Source organism: Solanum verrucosum, unplaced genomic scaffold, assembly GCF_900185275.1.
Source record: "Solanum verrucosum unplaced genomic scaffold, falcon-dt-bn FXZP01000214.1, whole genome shotgun sequence".
Taxonomy (NCBI): Eukaryota; Viridiplantae; Streptophyta; class Magnoliopsida; order Solanales; family Solanaceae; genus Solanum; species Solanum verrucosum.
Window position 1 is genome coordinate 3,480,994 of NW_026020059.1, and position 22,835 is coordinate 3,503,828.

The following is a 22,835-nucleotide window of genomic DNA, read 5'->3' on the forward strand; positions in this document are numbered from 1 at the left end:
AGTCAGTACTTTGAATGTACTGAGTATGTGAAATATGCATGATAAGACTAATAAACTGAACATGATAAGTTTGAAGTGTTGAGCTGAATAACATGAACTAATGCAATTACCAAGTAGTAAAAACATGTAATTAGTGAATGCTAAAAATTGATATAATTGACTACAAGGTCATGCAACATCTGAGAATGGACTGTGGGAGATACTAATAACCGACATATAACCATGGGAGCTAAACATGGAGTTCGATGTATAATCCCCAGAGGGCCCAATATACCTTGCTAGGTCATGGAGGCTGATCTGAGCTAATGTGGTACCACCAAGCTGATGACCATAAAAAGGACTAAGGAGTCGGTCCTGATGTGATGGGTGACCCTTATAATCCTATTGTGACACCTAGTTCTAGGACTTAAGAATTGCTACTAAAGGTCTCAGTCCTAACTGACGGGTCAGTTTTCATCCCTAAATCCGCCCAGTGCTAAGTAATTCTTCCAATTGAATGTAAGTTGATAAACTTAATTATACTAGTAACTGAATAGCTCATAAACACTAAAACGGATGTTGAACTGATAGACACTTTATTTGAAAGCATCTTATACATGTAGAATTGATATATTGAGTATTTAACTGATCATGATGAATTTCTACTATTCTTACTAGAAATCATGCAATTTAGTTATCATAGTTTCAAGACATGATTTTCCTATTCTAAGGGATCATGAGGATAACTATATATGTATACTGAAATATAAGTAAAACATGTAATTAAAACGACATAGTGCAGGGATTAAAAGAGTGGGAAAAGACCAAAAGGACCTTGAAGAAAAAATGACATCAGCAGATTTCATGAGGCCATCTACGGTCCGTGGTTCCATCTACTGATCGGAGATCGTGTCTGTGGAAATTAGGCTAAAATTTAAAATTTTGAAGTTTGATTCACGAGACCCATCTACGACCCGTAAAAGGATCTACAATCCATGGTTTGAGTTCGTGAAACTCAGTCTGGTTTCCCAATCTCTCATCTTGATTTAAGGACGTCATTTACGGTCCGTGGTTCATTCCACGAGTCGTAAAGACCATCTGTAAAAATCTGAAACGTTTTCCTGTTTCTGAACTTAATCTATAAACCTCATCTATGACCTGTGGTTCCATCTACGGTCCGTAGATGCTGCTCGTGGATTCCTGTTTTCTGCAAAATTCTCAACTTCTCACGATCGAATCTGAACTTAGAATTTCTGAGGTGTTACAGTTCAGGCATGTGAGGAGAGACACAATTGCCTTTATACATAGGTGTGAGAGGTTGACTATGGATAGTTTCAGGAGAGGTAGAGGTAGACCAAAGAGTATTGAGGAGAGGTGATTAAATAAGGCATGACATAGTTGCAACTTACTGTGGACATGACCTTAGATAGAATATTGTGGAGGACACGGATTATGGTAGAAGGTTAGTAGGTAGTGGATTTTAATCTTGCTGATTCTTTCATACTGGTAGTAGTAGTATTTATCATCTCGCTTCTTATCTTTCGATTTCTGTTAATATTCATTGTCTCTTGTACTTCGATTATCACACTATTTTGTTGCAGCTACTGGTCCTTTTTTCTTTAGAATGCTTTGTCATGCTTCCTATAGTATTTTGCCATTATTTCTTCTTTGATCTGTTTTGATATGTCTTTCATTGAACCAAGGTTCTATCGGAAACAAAACCTCCATCTCCCAAGGTAGGGGTAAGGTCTACGTACGCTCTACCCTCCCAAGACTCCACTTGTGGGATACACTCCACTTGTGGGATACACTGGGTTTGTTGTTGTAGTCTTTTCTATTTATTTTTAAAAAAAAAAAAACAATTCTCAATGCCCTTTTGAGGTAACGAAGAGTTAAACTACTCATTTGGCACCCAGTAAACTTATTTCATTCTGCTACTAGGGTTTCAAAGCTTTCTTTAGCTCTAGTTTCTATAAATACCTTTTCAACTCAAGAAATGCTTAAGCTATTTAGAATTTGAGTTTGTCATAAAAATAGTTTTCTAGAGTTTGTCTCTATAACTAAGTAGCCAAAGTAGGGCATTGTGCAAGAGCAACTTGAAAGTACTTTACTTCGGTCCCAGTTTTGAAAGATGTGACTTTAGGGCTTGTCATTAAACCATGAGTACATTCATATCCAAAAAGTTTAATGTTCAACTTGTGAATTTTTGCCCCCTTTTTTTTGAGATAAGAATATTGGTTCACTTTTATGTCTAGACACTTGGCGAAAGGATGTTAAGATTGAAGATGTAAAAGCTGCTCTTGATAAGGCAGCACCAGGAAAGATCAGGGTAGTTTCTCTCACCAAGGTAACTGATTATTTGGTTTATTGTTTTTTCAAGCATGAAGATGCAACTTGCTTTTTTGTCATCTGTTGGGGAAAAAATATTTCAATCTTTTCTGGTTAAATACTGCTGTTACCATTTGGGTTTTCATTTATTTGGTGAATGCCCACTAAAGTTTTAAAAGTTGCTTTAAATAATTTATGGTTCAAAGTCATGTGGAAAGGTCGTTCTAGCTGAAAAGCTGTCTAAATCCCGTGGGTAACTGAGCATCGTGTAATCGCGGGGAAAAAAGTGAGAACAGAAGTACTTTTTCCATTTATGCATGCACGGACAAAAGGCTGATCAACAAGACGAGAAGCCTTCAACTGAGAAGTGGAGTTGAAGGAATATTCCTCTTTTCAACTTTTGTCACCCACTCACCCTTGTCACATTGTTATTTCCATCCATGACAAACAAAGGAAAGCTGGGAAGAATGGTCAATATTTAGGTTCTGCATTCTGTTGTGGGACAATTCTCATAATCTGCTGTGCTGGACTTACCAGATCCTTTTTCCAAGATACCCATGGTTGTTCTACTAGTCCTTATGCTTTCTGAAATGAATTTTTGAGTAGAAATTTCTGTTTTTGGTTTTTGTTTTTCCTCTTCTCGACAGCTTGCATGGTCTCTTCATCACTAGTTCTAGTCAGTTAAATGGTGTTTTTAGTCCTGGTTATGCATAAAGGGGGTTTCTTGGCTATCCATCTTTCCTCACTAGTAATTCAAATCAGTAAAAATTTCATTTGCTAAGCATGGTTCCACTGCTGCCAAATTGTCATTTAGCAGGCTGACACTCACATGCACCAATCTCCTATAGGATTTGGACTTTGGAGTATGATTGGATTTTCAATTTGTGAATAGCTAATAGTTTTATTGCAATCTTTTTGGGTTTATTGGGCAAATTGCACATGTGTTTCTTTCAGACAATTTTGTTCGAGAGAATCAGTATGTTTGAAGGGAAAGCACCATCTGCCTTCCCGGTAAAATCTAGAATGTCTTTACTTGTTGAATTTATGTGTAGGACGGCTTTTGGAAATTATGTTGATAGCAATTTCGGGTTGTTAGACTCCCTGCATAATTAAAGGGATTCAGTCCATCTTTTTGTACACAAAATCTGTACTTGTTGCTACAGAAATCGATAGAATTTTTGCTTTACTTATCAAAATAAGGCGTACTACCATCCACATATTGTTGGTTTCTCCTTATTCTTTTTTATCTATGAATAAGATGTAACAACAAATAATTTTTTCCTGCTATAGGTATCCCGGGAATTTCATCCCAACTTCTCAGCAAAATGGAGACACTATTTGTATATATTCCCTATTGATGATGTATTAGGCGAAAAGCAAGGGGGTCAAATCTGGATTGACGGTAGCACTGATGTTCATCAACAGAATGAATGTGGTAAAAGCGATGTTGACAAAAGTAACGTAAATGAAATCAATGATGAAAATGACGAGCTGGTGCATGGAAATAAACCAACCAAGTTTGAAGTAGGCAAGGTTAACCGGCTTTTAGGTCACCTTGAAGGGAAGCTTTTATCTTACAAAATGTTTGCACGAGATACTAAAGCTTCAAGGAACATGTAAGAATTTGTATTTCAGTATGGTTCTTTTAGCAATGATTCTTTATCCCTGTGAGAAATATATGAGAAGAATATTATTGAATTGTTGTGTTGTTAACATTATTACATTGAGACCCTATTTATAGACCCTAGAATACAATCCTTTCCCAAGTAGGATACTATTTAGTATTCCTATTTCTATTTCTATTACTATTCCTATTCTAATAGGAGTGTATAAACCTATTCTTATTCAAATAAGATTGTATAAACATCAAATAGGATTGTATAAACATATTCCTATTTTAATAGGATTGTATAAACCTATTCCTATTCTAACACTCCCCCTCAAGCTAGTGCATACAATTCATGTACCTAGCTTGTTACAAATGTAATTAACACGAGGACTGATGAGGGGCTTGGTGAGATATCTGCAAGTTGATCACTCGACTTCACAAAATTGACAATCAATCTCAATGTGTTTGGTCTTCTCATGAAATACTGAATTTGATACATAATGCCGATAAAACACTGAGTGATAAAATTACAGTGTTGGAACTTCCCAAGCCAAGCTTGCAAGGACTGTTTCAGACCATAGAGTGACTTACGTAATCAACATACAAGGCTACTAAACTCCCCCTGAGCAACAAAATTAGGTGGTTGCTCTAATAGACTTCTTCACAATGCAACGGTCGTTGTAAGTGCTCAAAATCTAGTATAAAGTATATGGATCATGTTGAAATCAATAGACGAGTCGATATCAAACAAGTCACCGAAAAACTGGCCAGAACATGCTCATATGTCGGAGTATTAGATTTGATGGCTAAAAGTGGTCACAATCTAAGAAATAAAATTACATGGGTAGGGTCAGAATGATGCCACAACCCAACTAGAAAATAGAAATAATATAGGATAGTTCGAATTGATGGAACAACCCTATTGAAAAAGAGAAATAATATGGGTAGGGTCGGAATGATGGCACAACCCTGCTGAAAAAGAAAAATTATACGGGTAGGGTTGGAATGATGGCACAACCCTACACAAATCAGATTTGAGGAGTCACTAGAAAGACGAATGAAACTATGCAAATCAAATTTGAGGAGTCACTGAAAAGACACATGATGCTATGCAACTCAGATATGAGAAAATAGTTCGGAAAAATCCACGGTACTACACAAATTAAATATGAAAAGTAGTTCGGAGAGATGCACAGTGCTACGCAAATCAGATATGCAAAAAAAAGGTAGTCACCGGAAGGATGTCACGGCGCTACACAAATTATATATGAAAAAGTAGTCACTGGAATGATGACATAGTGCTACATAAATTAAATATGAAAAAGTAGTCACCGGAATGATGACACAGTGCTACAAAAATTAAATATGAAAAAGTAGTCACCGGAATGATGGCACGGTGCTACACAAATTAAATATAAGAAAGTAGTCACCGTAATGATGGCACGGTGCTATACAAATTAGATGTGAGAAAATAGTCACCAGAAAGATACACGGTGACCCAACTTTTGCTAACATAATTGTTGGCCAGATGGGCGGCATATATGAGTAATAGCCGCCCGCCGGCAGCGGAAGCTCTTAGATTTTCTACCAAGATCGTAGAGGCTCTGATACCATGTGAGAAATATATGAGAAGAATATTATTGAATTGTTGTGTTGTTAACATTATTACATTGAGACCCTATTTATAGACCCTAGAATACAATCCTTTCCCAAGTAGGATACTATTTAGTATTCCTATTTCTATTTCTATTACTATTCCTATTCTAATAGGAGTGTATAAACCTATTCCTATTCAAATAAGATTGTATAAACATCAAATAGGATTGTATAAACATATTCCTATTTTAATAGGATTGTATAAACCTATTCCTATTCTAACAATCCCGTTATAGACTAAATCACAGATGATGTTAAATTCTGTTGATCTTCGAACCCTACAAGTTTGACATCGTAATATCTCATTCTAGATGTTTACTGAATGACTAGTATTACTGAGATTTTTGTGGATGAACTGCACAAGCTTTTGATCTTTTGAGTAGCTACCTTATCATTGCTAGCTCCTAATTGAGTATATTCATGTATGATACACTCTTGATCTTTATTCCTATCTTAGCTTGTTGGGGGCTCCATGTTCATTTCCTAAGAATATTCCATGTAGGCAGCTTTTGTGATTTCTTTTGTTATCAATATTACATGTTTATTTCATGGTGTTGGATGTCGCATATTCTTTGGGTTTTTTAGTTCTTTTACAATACTATTTCATGGATATATGTCCTAATTTTAACTCGAAAAAGGATTTGGCTATTCTACATAAGGTTAATAATCATTGTGTTTTTTTCTTGATATAGTTGAAACAAAGAGAACAATGCAAATAGGATCATGCACTTAGGCATTGTAGTAGTATTATTGTTCTGGTTGTCATCCTCTTCATCTTAATTATTGCTAAAAAAACCATTAATAATATTTGAAATTATTACCACTACTATTAGTAAAACACTAGTGTTATTGTTATTGGAGTTGTTATTATGATTGTTTACAATTCGTGATGATCCTTGTTCATGGAGAAGAAATAATAATAACTTAATACAAAAGACCCAAAAGGTGTCTCTATGATCAGCTTCTAGCATTAAAAAGTGCAGAAGAGAACTACAACTGATCTTACTTAATCTATAAAAAGGGAAAAAAAGATCTACAGCTTTTCTTTATTACTTTTGGTTGAGTATGGATGATGGATACAGTTACATGTTCTTGTAATTTGCTTATTACCTCTATTTTGTCCATATTCCTTGTATCACACTTCACAGATTACATTACTTTTTGTTGAGAGAAATATTACAGATTACATTACTTAAGTGAAGTTTGTTCTGTTCAAATTTGATAAAGGATCTCACTTAATTACAAAGAAAATGATAAAGGATCTCCAATTCAATCGTTCTGACAAGAAGCATCATCTAAGTTAAATCATTTTAGCTTTGGATCATTGATTATCTCCCTAGAAAAGTAAAATGAACTCACTGAAGAAAGAAAAGAAAAATGCACTTTTGTGATTTTCAAACACCAAGCCATAGAAGTAGCATGCTCAGCTATAAAGTTAGGTTTCTGTTGTATTCAACCTTGATGGTAGACTGATCATCAGATTTTTGTATCATTATGAATGTTGCAGTGGTCCACCAACAGAGTGTTTTGTCTTCCATGCTAGAGCAATTGAAACTTCAATACCGTGTGCAAAGGTATCAAACTGTTACTTACTTCTAAGCTTGTTGGTTTTGCTGTTTCAAATTGTGGATTTTCACATGCTTCATGTTGAGAACACGTGTCTTCATATGCTTGAAGATCCATGTTCTTTCATCTGAAATAACTTTTAGAAATCTGCTTTATTGTAGTGTGGCTGTTTAGGATCTGATGAATATATTTTTGTGAAAATTTCATAAATAGCTAAGAGATGAAACTTAATTAGCCTCCTTAGCTACAGTTTGCCTAATTATGCTTCATAGCTATAGTTTCAGTTGCTATGGGTATTTCCGTTTGTATATTTCGCTTGCATTTGATATTTTATACAATTTGGTTTTCAAAATTTTTAATGAAAATGGGCGGTAATTTCGGTTGGAAAAAGGAAAACAATCCAATAAATCACGGTCATGTGAGGGGATTGAATTGTAGAGATAAAAGGAGACTTGTTAAAAGTATGGTGTTTGATTGGAAAGCAGACATTTATTGTTTCCAAGAAACAAAGTTGGAGGGGGACATTACAGTGTTAGTAAACCAAATTTAGGGAAATAGATGGATCAACTATGAGTACTTGGAGGCCAGTGGAACAAGAGGGGGTATATTGATGATGTGGCATAGCAGAATATGGAAGGGAGAAGTTCTCTAGATTGGTTCATAGACCCTAACTTGCAAGTTTGAAGCTCAACTCCAAAACTTCTCTTGTCATATTACTGGGGTGTACGCACCAAATTGCTACATTGAAAGAAGATCAGTATGGGAAGAGATTGGTGAAGTCAGAGGTCTGTTCCAAGGGCCTTGGGTTGTTTGTGGTGATTAAAATGTTAGTAGGTTTGTGTCAGAAAAAAGGAGTTGTGTTAGAAGAACAATAGGGATGAGGGAATTTTCAGATTTCATTGAAGATATGGGGCTAATTGATCTTCAAATGGAAAATGCAACATTCACCTGGTACAAAGGGGACAACCATGAAGTAGCTTCCAGAATAGATAGAATCCTGTTTTCAAAAGAATGGGATGAAAGCTTCAACGACTTGAAAGTAATCCCACTTCAAAGGATTATTTCAGATCATGTACCATTAGCTCTACAAGGTGGGACCTGGAACAAAAATAAAAGGTATTTCAAGTTTGAAAATTGGTGGCTAGATACTGAGGGGTTCACAGATAGAGTCAAAGACTGGTGGAACAAATTAAATTTTGGGGGGAGACCTGACTATGTATTGGCTTGCAAAATGATATCCCTTAAGAATAAACTTAAGGAATGGAGCAGAGAAGTTCAAGGAAATTTAGGCATACAGAGAAAGAAATTGTTAGAGAAGTTGGCAGATTTTGATTTTGTGGTTACAACCAGGCCTTTATCAGAAGAAGAATCCACAAGGAAAGGTGAGGTAATACTGGAATATGAGAATCTAATAAAAAAAGAAGAAATTGCTTGGAGACAAAGATCAAGAACCCTATGGTTGAAAGAGGGGGACAGAAACACTAAGAATTTCCACAGAATTGCAAATGCCCACAGAAGGTACGATAAACATTGATCAATTGGAGGTGGAAGGTGAGATCACACAAGATACAAACAAAATTGAAAAAGAGGTAATTGATTTTTATCAGAGACTTTACACAGAAACGTCCCAATGGAGACCAACTAGCAATATCCCAAACTGTCCAGTCATTTCATCAGAGGAGAAAGAAATTTTACAGAGGAACTTTGAAGAAGATGAAGTATTGAGATGTCTTAAGCTATGTGCAATGGATAAAGCCCCAGGACCTGACGGTTTCACCATGGACTTTTACATTAAATGCTGGGAGATTGTAAAACATGACATAATGAAGGCATTCCAAAATTTCCATGAGCAAGAAGTGCTGGAAAGAAGCTTCAATGCTACTTTCATTGCTCTCATTCCCAAGAAGAAAGGTTCCACTGAGTTGAGAGATTTCATCTATAAAATCTTCTCCAAAGTCCTAACAGAGAGATTGAAAGGGGTGATGGAAAAATTGGTGGATTCTCATCAAATGGCATTTATTAAAGGTAGACAAATTATGGATGCAGTCCTAGTGGCAAATGAAGCAGTAGGCTCAAGAATGAAGTGGAAGAAAGCAGGAATATTGTGTAAGCTTGACATTGAAAAAGCTTATGACCATGTTAACTAGGGATACTTGCTGAATGTTCTGGAAAAGATGGGTGAAGTGGATCAAGTGGATAAAATTTTGTATATCTTCAGTGAAATTCTCCGTTTTGATTAATGGTGCACCAACAGGATTCTTTGGAGCTCAAAGGTGGCCTCAGGCAGGGGGATCCTCTGTCCCCTTTCCTGTTTTTACTAGTGATGGAGGGACTTAACAACATGCTCAAAACAGCTAACACAAATGGCTGGTTGAGAGGTTTTGATGTGGCCAACGATGGAAAGGAAAGTTTAGAGGTAACTCATTTGCAATATGCAGATGACACACTCATCTTTTGTGGGGCAGAAGAAGAACAACTCAGATATCTGAGAGTAATATTGGTCTTGTTTGAAGGAATTTCTGGGTTGCATATTAATTGGAGAAAGAGTTTTCTTTATCCCATTAATGAAGTACATAACATGGAGGCACTAAACATAATCCTAGGTGGACAAGTTGGGGCTCTCCCAACTACATACCTTGGGATGCCATTGGGTGCTAAATCAATGTCTAAAGAGATCTGGAGCAGTGTAATAGAAAAGTGTGAGAAGAAGCTGGCTAGATGGAAGGGTCAATACTTGTCTCTTGGAGGAAGAGTTACTCTAATTAACTCAGTCCTAGATGCTATGCCTACTTACATGATGTCTTTATTTCCCATTCCAGTAGGAGTCACAGACAGACTGGACAGAATCAGAAGGAAGTTCCTATGGCAGGGAAACAAGGACAGGAAAGGTTACTGTTAAATTAGGTCTTAGGCCTAACTCACACCCCAAAAGCTAGCTCAAAGGGAGGAGGATTGCCCAAGCCTTATAAGGAGTCCACCCATCTCATTAACCACCGATATGGGACTTTTGTCATTCTTTAACACCCCACTGCTTAAGCATCTGGTGCATGGGCAATTTTTGATTTTGGGGACCCCAACATCGGATGAGACGGGCCCTGCTCTGATACCATCTTGATCATTACCGATGATAACAATATCATCAACGTAAACAACCAAATAGATACATCGACTTGGTGCAGAATGCCGATAAAACACAGAGTGATCAGCTCCACTACGAGTCATGCCAAACTCCTGAATTACTGTGCTGAACTTCCCAAACCAAGCTCGAGGAGACTGTTTCAGACCATAGAGTGACCTACGCAATCGACATACAAGGCTACTAGACTCCCCCTGAGCAACAAAACCAACTGGTTGCTCCATATAGACTTCTTTCTCAAGATCACCATGCAGAAAAGCATTCTTAATGTCCAACTGATGAAGAGGCCAATGACGAACGGCAACCATAGATAGAAAAAGACGAACAAATGCTATTTAGCCACAGGAGCGAAAGTGTCACTATAATCTAGCCCAAGTATCCGAGTATACCCTTTGGCAACAAGGCGAGCCTTAAGTCGATCAACCTGACCATCTGGACCAATTTTGACTGCATAAACCCAACAACAACCAACAGTAGATTTACCTGCAGGAAGGGAGACAAGCTCCCAAGTACCACTCTTATGTAAAGCAGACATCTCATCAACCATTGCCTGCCTCCATCCAGAATGAGAAAGTGCTTCACCTGTAGTCTTAGGAAGGCAAATAGAGGACAAAGACGACACAAATGCATAATGGGGTGATGATAGACGATGATAACATAAGAAGGTATAATGTGGGTTAGTATTTCGAGTGGATCATATTCCTTTTTGAAGTGCAAGCGGTTGGCTAGGAGGAGGCAAGTCCGCAGTAGGAGCAGGGTCCCGCGCATGACATGAATCATCTGGGACTAGGGTTGAACGTGGACGGCGATGATAAGTTAGTAGTGATGGCACTACAACTGGAGATGTAGAAGTAATCGTAGATTCCTCAAAGGTTGGCACAGGTAAAACCTGAGGTATGGGTAAGACCATAGATACATCAGGATGATCAAAAGATGTATAGTAAGGTTGAGACTCAAAAAATGTAGCATCAGCGGACATAAGGTATCGATGAAGATCATGTGAATAACAACGATACCCTTTTTGAACTCGAGAGTAACCAAGAAAGACACATTTAAGGGCACGAGGAGCTAATTTATCTTTCCCTGGGGCTAAATTATGAACAAAGCATGTGCTCCCAAAGACACGAGGGGGGATACGATAGAGATATGACTGAGGAAACAGTATGGAATGTGGAACCTGATTCTGAATAGAAGAAGACGACATTCTATTAATTAAATAACAAGATGAAAGGACTGCATCACCCCAAAAACGCAGCGGAACATGGGATTTAATGAGGAGAGTGCGAGCAGTCTCAACGAGATGCCTATTCTTTCTTTCTGCTACACCATTTTGTTGAGGAGTGTATGGACAAGTTGTTTGGTGAATAATTCCTTGGTGAGACATAAACTCCTGAAACTGGGATGATAAGTATTCTAAGGCATTATCACTATGAAAAGTACGAATAGAAACACCAAACTGATTTTGTATTTCAGCAAAGAAACTTTTGAATATAGAAAATAACTCAGAACGATCTTTCAACCTAAGACCTAATTTAACAGTTACAATCTGGTTAAGTGGAATGATCTGATAATAGAAAAAAAGTATGGGGGTTTGGGTATTAAAAATCTGCAGAATCATAGCAAGGCAAGGCCCTCAGAATGAAATGGTTGTGGAAATATGCTAACGACGACAAACATCTGTTATAGAGAAAAGTCATCAAAGTCAAGTATGAAGAAGAAAAGAGGTGGATGACAAAGGAAGTATTTTCCCCATATGGAGTGAATCTGTGGAGAACTATAAGGGCCTTGTGGGATGATTTCAAGATCAAAACCAAGGTTAAGGTTAGAAATGGGGAAAAGACAAGCTTCTGTGGAGATGACTGGCATGAGATGGGGATTCTGAGGAATATCTACCCAGATATCCACAACTTAATGTTAAATCAGCAAAGACAATTGCAGGAATGTGGACACCTAATGGGTGGGAAATCAGTTTCAGAAGACAAGTAAATGACTGGGAAATCACAAGAGTTGCAGATTTCCTTAACACTATTGGCCAGTTTAAAGGAACACACGAAGGGGAAGATGAGCTTTGGTGGCAAGGCAGTGACAGAGGAGCCTTCAGGGTAGGCAAAGCATACAGATGGTTGAATAGTCACAATCAACAGAATGTCAACCGGCCCTGGAAAACTATATGGAAAGTGAATATACCCTACAAGGTATCATGTTTTATTTGGCTCCTATCTAAGGAAGTTGTCCTTACACAAGACAATCTGATGAAAAATGGGATAATTTTATGTCCGAGATGCGTTTTTTGCGGAGAACAAGCAGAAATTGTTCGACATTTGTTCCTTCACTGCAAGATCACATGTCAGCTTGGGAGGCTATTCATAAACCTTAAAGGTTTCTCCTGGACTATGCCAGGAAAGGTTACAGAGGCCCTTCAAAGTTGGGAAGAAGTTGGGGTTCTAGCAAGAAGCAGATGTAGATGGAGAATCATACCAGCCAGCATATGGTGGACAATCTGGAAGGAGAAAAATTCTAGGTGTTTTGAGAACATAGAAAATAGTATAGAACAGATCAAATTGAATTGTATCTTGATTCTATGCTTTTGGTGTAATCAGATTCGGTCTAATGATCATGTATCTATTATTGATGTGTTAGATTCATTATAGACATGGGATCATAGGATCTGGATTTACTTGTAAATATGGCCCTAGTACAACCCATGTACTGATCTGTTTCTATCAATAGTCACAAAGTTACCAGTTTCAAAAAAAAATCACGGTCTTGTATCTCGTTAGAGTTTCATACCAAATATGACTTCTTTATACGAACAACACAATTCTGCTTGGGTTCATGAGATCGATGGGAGTAATCCAAAAAATAAATCAATTGATTTCTTTGTTTATTATACAACAGGTATATGATACAATCAATTCACTTCGTCCCTTCTATAATTCCAAATCATTCCAATTAATTGAAATATACAAATCAGTAAATGTATACAAATGCTGAAATTATACAAGTAATAGTTGGAACGTATACTTGCAAATAATATACCAAATACAAAAGAAATAATTGTATATAATTGTTGAAAATATACAAATAAGGTCTGAAAAGTAATGTGAAATGTGAAATATATCGATAGAAATACAAATCACAAAAATACACAAAATAAATTATACAAATACCTCAATAATGCTGAAATTATACAAATAATTGTTGGAACTTATACTTGTTTGATAATATACAAATACAAAAGAAGTAATTGTATATAGTTGTTGAAAATATTCAAATAAGGTCCATCGACCCAAACTCAACATCTTCTTCTTCAGATGTTTAAGAACATGCATAAGTTGTTGCATTTTCACTGGGTCATTGCAGTGTTTGGATCTAATTTCTTGATGATTAACTCCAGATTTAGCAAGAGATCCTACAATTTCTTTGGAACTTTTGAGTTAAACCCAAAGAAAAAGATGAGAAATTGTCCAATTTTTGTGCATGCATTCGTATACCTCGAATGATTCTCTTGGAATGAGTGATTCGCTTGGAAGAAGTTAGTCATCCATGATTTGTATGTATCTATGGAGATAACTGAAATACTAAAAGAAATCAGTGGCATATACAAATACAAATAAAAAACAAAAGATTGAGGCCGTCGGAAGAGAAATAAAAGTAATATTAAAAAAACTGCAAGAAGTTACTTGAAATTGTAGGAGCACTTTGAGAGGGAGACATGAAATTTTTGAAATTTGAAATCTGATTGTGCTTGAGTGAATTAAGGAGAAAAATCAGTAAAAAAAATTAGGATGAGAGAAAGACTTTGTATAATCGGAAAGGGCCAAAACTACCCTTGAACTATAGGAAAAGGTCTAAACATACCCTCCATCCATCTTTTGGTCTAAAAATACCCTTCCATTCACCTTTTTGGCTCACTTTTTGACTCACTTATACCCTTTCATTCACCTTTTTGACTAACTTATACTTTTATGACTAACAACCAACGTTTATTTTGTTTTATTTTTAAAAAAAATTATTATTTGTCATTTTCTTATTAGATAAAATAAAAATCTCATCTCTATTAAATTTTTTTCCCATAATCTATTCAAATAAAAAAATATGTACCTCTTCAAGACCCCAATTTTTTTTAATAAAAAAATCTAGTAATTTTTGTATTTGCTCTAAAAAAAATTTTAAAAAGTTTTTTTTAAATAATTAATATATTATAAGAATATAATAGTGCCACAATATCTATCTTCCTTTTTAAAAAAATAAAATAAAAATTGTTAACTTAATTTTTTTGCTCTGTGATAAATACTTTTCAAAGAAAAAGTTCCACAAACAGTTTCCCTTAAAAATCAACTCATTAATAAAAAAGAAAAAAAAAAGCAGATGGACGGTCGTAGCCATAGGGAAAATTTAAGTAGGAAAATAGAGAAAAATGTGTGTAATGTATTTATGGATAAGCTAATATATTGTTATGATTATGACATAATAAATTTGTTTATAAAATATTAATCATCTATATCATGTTTAGAATCTTGATTTAATTAATTAAATATTTGCCGTTAATTTTTTCTTATGTCATGAGTCTTCAATCTAAGTAAAAATTTGAGGAAATGGAGAGGAGTTGGATCCAAAAATAAATAAATAATAAAAAAACTACAATATTTTTTTATATAAAAAAAATTGGGGTCTTGAAGAGGTATATTGCTTTGGTTTGGATAAATAATGAGAAATAATCTAATTGAGGTGGGCTCTTTATATTATCCAATAGGAGAATGCAACATAATAAATATTTTTAAAAAATAAAGAATAAAGAGAGAATTGTTAGTTTCAAGGGTATACGTGAGCCAAAAAGGTGAATGGAAGGGTATTTTCAGGATGGATGAAGGGTATTTTTAAACCTTTTCTTATAGTTTAGGAGTATTTTTGGCCCTTCTCCGTTGTATAATTGGGAAAAACGGAAAATATGGTAGTATATGTTGGATATACAAATCCGGAAGTGGTTACTAGTAAACAGGATGAAATGTTAGTGACAAGCGGTAATTTCTTACAACTATAGCTATGGTAAATAATTAAGTTATATGTTTGCTTAATCGCGTAATTTTTCCTATATTTTTTTTAACAAGGTAAAGTTCTATTAATAAAAGTACCAAGAAGGAACAGTTACAGCAGACCTACAACGGCCAAAAGCATAACAACTGAATATCACCTATCTCCTCTAGGCAATCTAAATACTGTTCCAATTTCTGTAAAACTCCTTTTACACCCAAAAATAATTATTCAAAAGACTTCTATTTGTAATCTTGGATGCATGCTGTCTTATCCCGTCAAAGAAAATTTTGTTCCTCTCAAACCATACTGTCCCTAAAACACATAGCAGGATTGTTCTCCACACTGCCTTCTGATTTTTTGATGTTACCATGTCTCCAATAAAATCTTTACATTTTGTGGAAAAACTCACTTAATACTACACATATTAAGGAATAGCTCCCAACATTGTCTTGTCGTTTTGCAACGAACGACGAGATGATTGGCAGTTTCTAACTCTTCTTCACGCATGTATCATCTACTACTTGAAATTATTCCTCTCTTTTGTAGATTATCCTGGGTTAAAAAGCTTTCTTTGCTGCTTTCACTTCCATATTACTTTCAGTGGCAAATCTAATGTATACATCCCTTGTTGTTCTGTAACAGAGTATAACATCACTTAACTGTGCATCATCTGAGAAAATTCATCTACTTCCTAGTAATTGAGGTCCTCAGTAAAGATCAGCTACCAGCCAGTACTTGAGTAAAATCTGTTACCCTCCCATTCTTATTAGTGGAACATCTATATTAAGTCAGAAATTTTGATTTGAAACTTCCATTTCCAGTCATAATCAGACCAGAATTGGATATTATTACCATTTGCAGCTTAACTTTACAATCTGTCCATATTCACTCCATAGACTACTAATAGAGCTCCAAACTCTCCCCATTGGAAGAGGATTGGACTGTACAGGGAGTCCATAAATCTTTTCTGCCATATTTGACATCTCTTAGTTGTTTTCATTACTTGCACTTTCATCATTATACCTCCGAAGCCATTAAAATAACAGGGTTTTGTTATGCAATCTCAATACCTTACTCCCAGATCCCCTGGATATTAGTAATTACATGTTGATTAGAGATGGAAATTAGTTTAAGAATAACTTCTTTAAGATAATATGTTTCTTCATTTCTGATCCTGTTCTTTTTTATTCCTGATGCCAACATAGACCCTATATGTGCTTAATTGTCTGCTGAAGATATTGGATTCAAAGTGCTTTAGATATCTGATCTGATAGTTGTGCAGTTTGATTGCTATTAAATCTATTCATTCACTTTTAATCCTTTTCTTTTCTTGAATTGAAATTGTAGGACGGGAGTCATATGAAGACGATGTGCATTGAGTTAGTTGCTAACCGTTTCTTGCGGAAGGTATGGTCGTATTCCATAAATTCTGTATATGTCCCCTCATACTTGTAATTCACATTAACGTCACATGTAAACTCCAAAGTCAAGGTTACACTTACAATAGAGTGTTGAGAATTCCAGAAGGGGTTTGTCCCATATGGATTGTATTAAGAATTCCAGAAGGGGTTTACAAAGTTTCTCTCTCCATCTGTTGTGTTGTTTTAGATGCTTAGATTCTTTCACAACTATCTACTCACACCCTAGTCTATGTAACATAGGAGGTACGTTTTTGTTCCTTCTTTTTGCGGAGTGATTGAAAAAGTTTATGCAATAGGGTAGAATATCTCTCTACTTCTACTCCATCCAAAGAAGGAAGATTATCATTGTGTGTATCTAATACTTCCTTCGTATTATAGATGGATATAGTATTTGGATAGAACCACACACAAAACCCAGTCTGAGCGATATATATATATATATATATATATATATAAAAGAGAACCCTAGGCCCGCCTACGTGGCGCCACCACAAACCAGGAATCCTTTTTAAATTTATTTATTTCCAAAACTAGCCTTCCCCTTTCGTGAAACGTTGCGACTTTTATGAAAAGTTGCGACTTTTATGAAGGGTTGCGACTTTAATGAAAAGTTGTGAATTTTACAAAAAGTTGTGATTTTTATGAAGAGTTGTGACTTTTATAAAAAGTTGTGACTTTTATGAAGAGTTGCGACTTTTATGAAAAGTTGTGCCTTTCCGAAGGGTTGTAACTTTTCCAAAGAGTTGTGACCTTTCCGATAAAGCACAATAAACATTTGTTGGCATTACCCTTTGTTGTCTATAAATAGAGGGATTTCCTCTCATTTTAAAATAACGAAAATTCTGAACTTCTTCTTCTTCTGCACAAATAAATATTTGTGTACTTTGCTCACGTTGAGGGATTACTACACCATTGTATTTGTATCAATACACTGGCAATAGAATCGTTTTATCCTGAGAGGATCTATTCCTTTAAACCTCGGGTACTAGAGGAGAATAATTTCCTTAAAGGGATACTGTGCATTCAGTGGGCTCAATTTTTTCCTTTTTGTTTAATTCTATTGTTACAGATCCTGGTACGTTTTTTTACAGTCATTAGTTTATGCTTATGTTATTAATATAGCACTTTAAGATTTCGGAGGAATGCTTTGCCTTGAGATAAAATGTTATTGACAATGTAAACTATGTATCGAAAATACAAATATTACTGAATAATCATATGTAAGCTTAATAAAAGAGTTTAATCCCGTGCGAAGCACGGGTAATTTACCTAGTTATATAATATATGTACATATGTATGTAATGTATCACAAAGTATTGGTGGATGCAGATTGTATATTGCATCTGCTGACTTAAATTTTTAGATCACTCTCTACTTCCTAACACTTGCTAAAATAGGAATAGCATTGTATAGTCTCCTACAAGAAAAAGGATTATAATGTAGTGTCTATAAATAGGGCTCAATGTAATAACATAGAAAACCCAATTCCATAATACTTTTATCCTTTATTTCTCACATGGTATTAGAGCATTGGTGAGAAAATGTAGTTGTGCAACCAGCTTCTTCCAGGAAAGAATATTTCACACTGTGCTATTTTCCGGTTACCTAAGGGCTAACTCCGTCAACATCCCTTTCTGGAGGTGTTTCCCAAAAACCAACACCACAAGGCAGATCAGCCTCCAGTGACCAAACCTCGGAAAAAATCTCAAGCAGAAGACCTGTCATGCGTCTCCACCCGTCGCTGACAATTAGTTTCCCCACAAAGTTTTCGACCCATGTGCAATTTTCAACCACTTTTTTGGGCAGTCAAAGTTGGTCCAGATGGCCAAGTTGATCAGCTTAAGGCTCGCTTTGTTGCCGAGGGGTATCCTAGAAATTTTGTGTTGATTACAGTGGTACTTTTGCTGCCATGGCTAAAATAACATTTGTCCATCTTTTTCTATCCATGGCCATTGTCCGTCATTGTCCTCTTTATAAGTTGGACATTAAGAATGATTTTCTCTTAGATGACTTTAACGAAGATATTTATATAGAGAAACCACCTAGTTTTGTTGTTCAAGGGGAGTCTAGTAGTTTGGTATGTCGATTGCTCTGAAACAATCTCCTCAATCTTAATTTGGGAAGCGTGATGCAGTAATTAAAGAGTTTGACATGATTCACAGTGAAGCTGATCACTCTGTGTTTTTATCAACATTCTACTCCAAATCTGTGGATTTGTTTCATGTTTATGTTGACTATATCACCGACAGTGATCAGGATAATATCTCTAATTTAAAGCAACATCTCTTTCAACATTTTCGGACTAAAGACCTTGGCACACACTAAGTATTTCTAGGTGTTGTGGTTGCTTAGTCTAGATTACATATTGCTATTTCACAATGAAAGTATGTCCTTGACATTCTTAAGGAGACAAGAATGGTGGGATGTTGATCAATTGATACCCCTATGGATCTAAATGTTTAACTCCTGCCATGACAGTTGGAGACGCTCAGTGATCCTTGAAGATATAGGTGGCTGATTGATAAGTTGAATTATCTACGGTGTCTAGACCTGCCATTTCTTTTCCTGTGATTGTTGGAAGTCAGTTTAAGGATTCTCCCTGGATAGTCTTTGGGATGCATTTGTCCGCATTCTACGATATATTAAGTCAGCTCTAGGCAAAAGAATACTCTCTGAGGATTGTGCATACGTTTTCTTGCTCCGTTTCCTTGGTACCCGAACCGGAGAACTATCCACAAGACCGCTTCATGCTCCAAACTCCAGAAGAAGCTTTCGAAGGTGCATGTACCATTACTTGTACTTGTTATTCCACTAGTGATTTTTGGCAAGATCAATATATAGTGATCAGTTATGATTGCTCAAACTACGGTACATAGTTCCAGTCTGGTCTCCTCTCCCAGGTCTCAGCTTCAGGCTCCCACTGAGGCTGTGATCAGACCATTGGATATACAGATGCTAATTGAGCATACTTTCTGATAGACATTCTACATCTCAATATTGTGTTTTCGTAGGAGGTAATTTGGTGTCCTGGAAGAGTAGAAATAGAATATGGTTGCTCAATCTAGTGCAAAGGCAGAATATCGAGCATTGGTTTGGATCAAACAATTGCTTAGAGAATTAAAATTTAGAGAACTTGTATGTGATAATCAAGCGACCCTTCATATTGCATCAAATCCGATATTTCACGAAAGGACTAAGCACGTTGAAATTGACTATACACACTCTCAGGAGATGTTATTAATAAACTTGTGAAGTCAAGTGTTCAACCTACAAATGTTTTCATCAAGTCACTAACTGATGCTCGTTTAAGTTTCATATCTAACAAGCTTTGTACATATGGCTTATATGCACCACTTGAGAAGGGGGGTGTTAGTATAGGAATAGGAGTAGGATTGTATATAGTCTCCTACGTGGAAAAAGATTATAATGTAGTGTCTATAAATAGAAGTGTGTAATAATGTAAAAAACACAATTCAATAATACGTTCTCCTTTATTGGTCATAACACTTCTTCTTTGCACTACAAGTCTACACAAACAACAACAGAGTGTACGATTCATGCATAGAAGCACAATACACGAAGAGTGAAATAGTAGATGCATTATCAAATAGGTTCCCCAAGTTAAAAAGTAAAACAATTCTAGACAAAGAAAAGATGTGAACATCTACACATGTTACCTGTTTCTAAAAAGGATGTGAACGTCTACCCAAAACCTTAAGAGATAAGACAACAAGTAGAGTGGCCCAAGAGCTTTATAAACTCCAGTGTATCTCATTACACAACCTATATGGGACAATACTATAACTCATCACCCCCTGGCCCCCAGCATGTGTAATTCAATTTTTGGGTTCATGCTTGAACTTTAATGTGAACTTACGGGTGCAAGCATGGGCTTGCCAAATATTAGCTCCTATACTGTATGAAAGAATTTAAACATCCAAAAGAACTTTAATGCAATGAAAATCCTCGCACAATCGATGTGGCACAGCAATATAACTTAACTCAGACAATTATTTGAAACAAGATGAAAAATAAAGAGAAGTGTTTGCCACTTCAGTTACTCTTATGAAGAAGTTGTTAGATATATCATGCTTTGATCTTCCCTCTTTTTTCTCCATACCGAAGGTTAGTTTATATGTAACTGAATAATTGTATAACAGCGGTGGGCATCAGGTAATAACACAAATTGCCCATGTAATGATAATTTATAACTAATCCAAAACATTGTTCTCTAAGACAAGCCTCTGACCAATTTGTACAACTAGTAAGACCCAAAAAGGAAAATGGGTCCTTTTTGTGTTGCCATTCCCCTGATTGCATTCTCGTCTGTGCCCTTTGACAAGGCCCTCATTTTTTATATCAGATACATGATACATAGAAATAAGTTAAAACAAAGATGCATCAACTTATTTTTCACTTTTTTTCGTTTATAATTTCTAAAGGCATCACTATGACGCCAATGAATAATGAGGAAGCTACTGAATGTAAAAAACAGAAGAGGAAGCTATACAGAACTTAAACTTGCCTTGAGAAACATATGAGTCCGCTTTCTTCCTCAGTAACTGCCTCGCCCAATTTCAGCCAAGAGCAGTTTATATCCCCCACTAATTTGTAAATAATTGACGTAATAAAGACAGACCTTCATTTTTCCAAGTTGCTGCCTGTTAGATAAAACTCTGAAGGACCAACAGAGGAAAGTATCGTGAGGTCAAATAATATTAAGCCTTGCGTGTAAATTTCTCTTGCTTACTGTTTGGACTACTTAACTTTGTTGAATTTGGAAACGGCGCATAGTATTTTATCATTCCCAGTGGCGAGGCCATTAAAATTTCTTACAATCAGAGTGAAAATATAAGGTTATGTTCTTCAAGTTGCCTCTGGACCATTCAGATATTTGGTTGTGCTGTTTTCTGCTGTCTGACTTGTACTCACCGAGGTATCAGTAATGATCAACTATTACATGAAAGTTCATTGAAAACATGAGAGTTTGATTTTATCTAGATCTTACAGATAGAGAGAGAGAACCTGATTCCATAGGAACTTTGGGTTCATGTCCTTTAAACTGTTGCAACATGTGTAATTACTTACTATGCTATGCAGATGGTTCGCGTTCTTGTGGCAACTGCAATTAGAGAAGCAGCTGCTGGAGCCGATGATGATGCCTTGCTGAAGCTGATGGATGCCACCTGCAGGCGCGCCACTGCTCCACCTGCTCCACCTGATGGTCTTTGCCTGGTCGACGTGGGTTATACAGATTATGATATAAGACACTGCCTAATTCCTTAAAGTGACAAGGCAGACGAATTGTCAGCTTACAAGCATTTATCTTTCTCAAAGGGAATGTACGAGGAGCGTTCTAACAAATAGCTTCTTTCTCCTGTCTAGTCTCCCCTCTGATTGTAATGTAGCAGTTTTAGCTTGGAACTTGGGATGGCTGCATCAAGCCTCTCAACCAAAACAGAGACTATCATTCACTTCATATTACATTTCCGAGTTCCTGTAGTTTATGCTCTTAAACTGTTGTCTTTTTAAGTTGGGTTGATCTCCACTTCAGTGTTTCAAAGAGTTATCATTTGATTTCATGTCAATGGTTTGTTTCATATTGCAATTTTTACTGAGGGATCTTTTGATTGTACATTTCCAAATTTTCTTTCATTAAGGTATATGATTTTACCCCCTTTTTTCACTTATACAACAAGATAATAGGGATAACAATTGGGGTGACAAAATCAAACTCAATCCGCCCGATCCGGTTAAGTTTGGGTTGGTTATTGACTTACCCATTTCATTAGCTCAACCTATTTCAATCCAATCCATTAAGAATTGGGTTGATATGTAATCCGAATTAGCTCATGACAAATCTTGTCAAAATATTTTTAATTTTTTTTTGATATGTTATATATAGTCATAATAAAGAAAAAAATAATTTATTAGGTACTAAAATAGTTTAAAAGAACAAATAAAACAATTAAGCTTAGTAAAAATTGAGTTGGGTTGGGTTTTGATCTGTTATATAATCCGTTACCTAACTCATTTGATCCAAGCAAATTTGTGTTGAATTGGGTCTTGACCTGATTATTGTCTTAACTCATTATAACCCGTT

The 22,835-nt window shown here is 35.9% G+C and overlaps 1 protein-coding gene across 1 annotated transcript in view; it reads left to right on the plus strand.

Annotated features, from left to right (window-relative positions):
* Window positions 1-22,314, plus strand: part of LOC125823300 (uncharacterized) — a 31,288-nt gene extending 8,974 nt beyond the window's left edge. The window contains exons 5-9 of the mRNA XM_049502693.1: window positions 2,235-2,326; window positions 3,598-3,923; window positions 7,080-7,146; window positions 16,659-16,718; window positions 21,833-22,314. Coding sequence (XP_049358650.1) covers window positions 2,235-2,326; window positions 3,598-3,923; window positions 7,080-7,146; window positions 16,659-16,718; window positions 21,833-22,018 — 731 coding nt within the window. The 3' untranslated portion in view covers window positions 22,019-22,314. The remainder of the gene's footprint in view (window positions 1-2,234; window positions 2,327-3,597; window positions 3,924-7,079; window positions 7,147-16,658; window positions 16,719-21,832) is intronic.
* The last annotated feature ends 521 nt before the right edge of the window (window positions 22,315-22,835 follow it).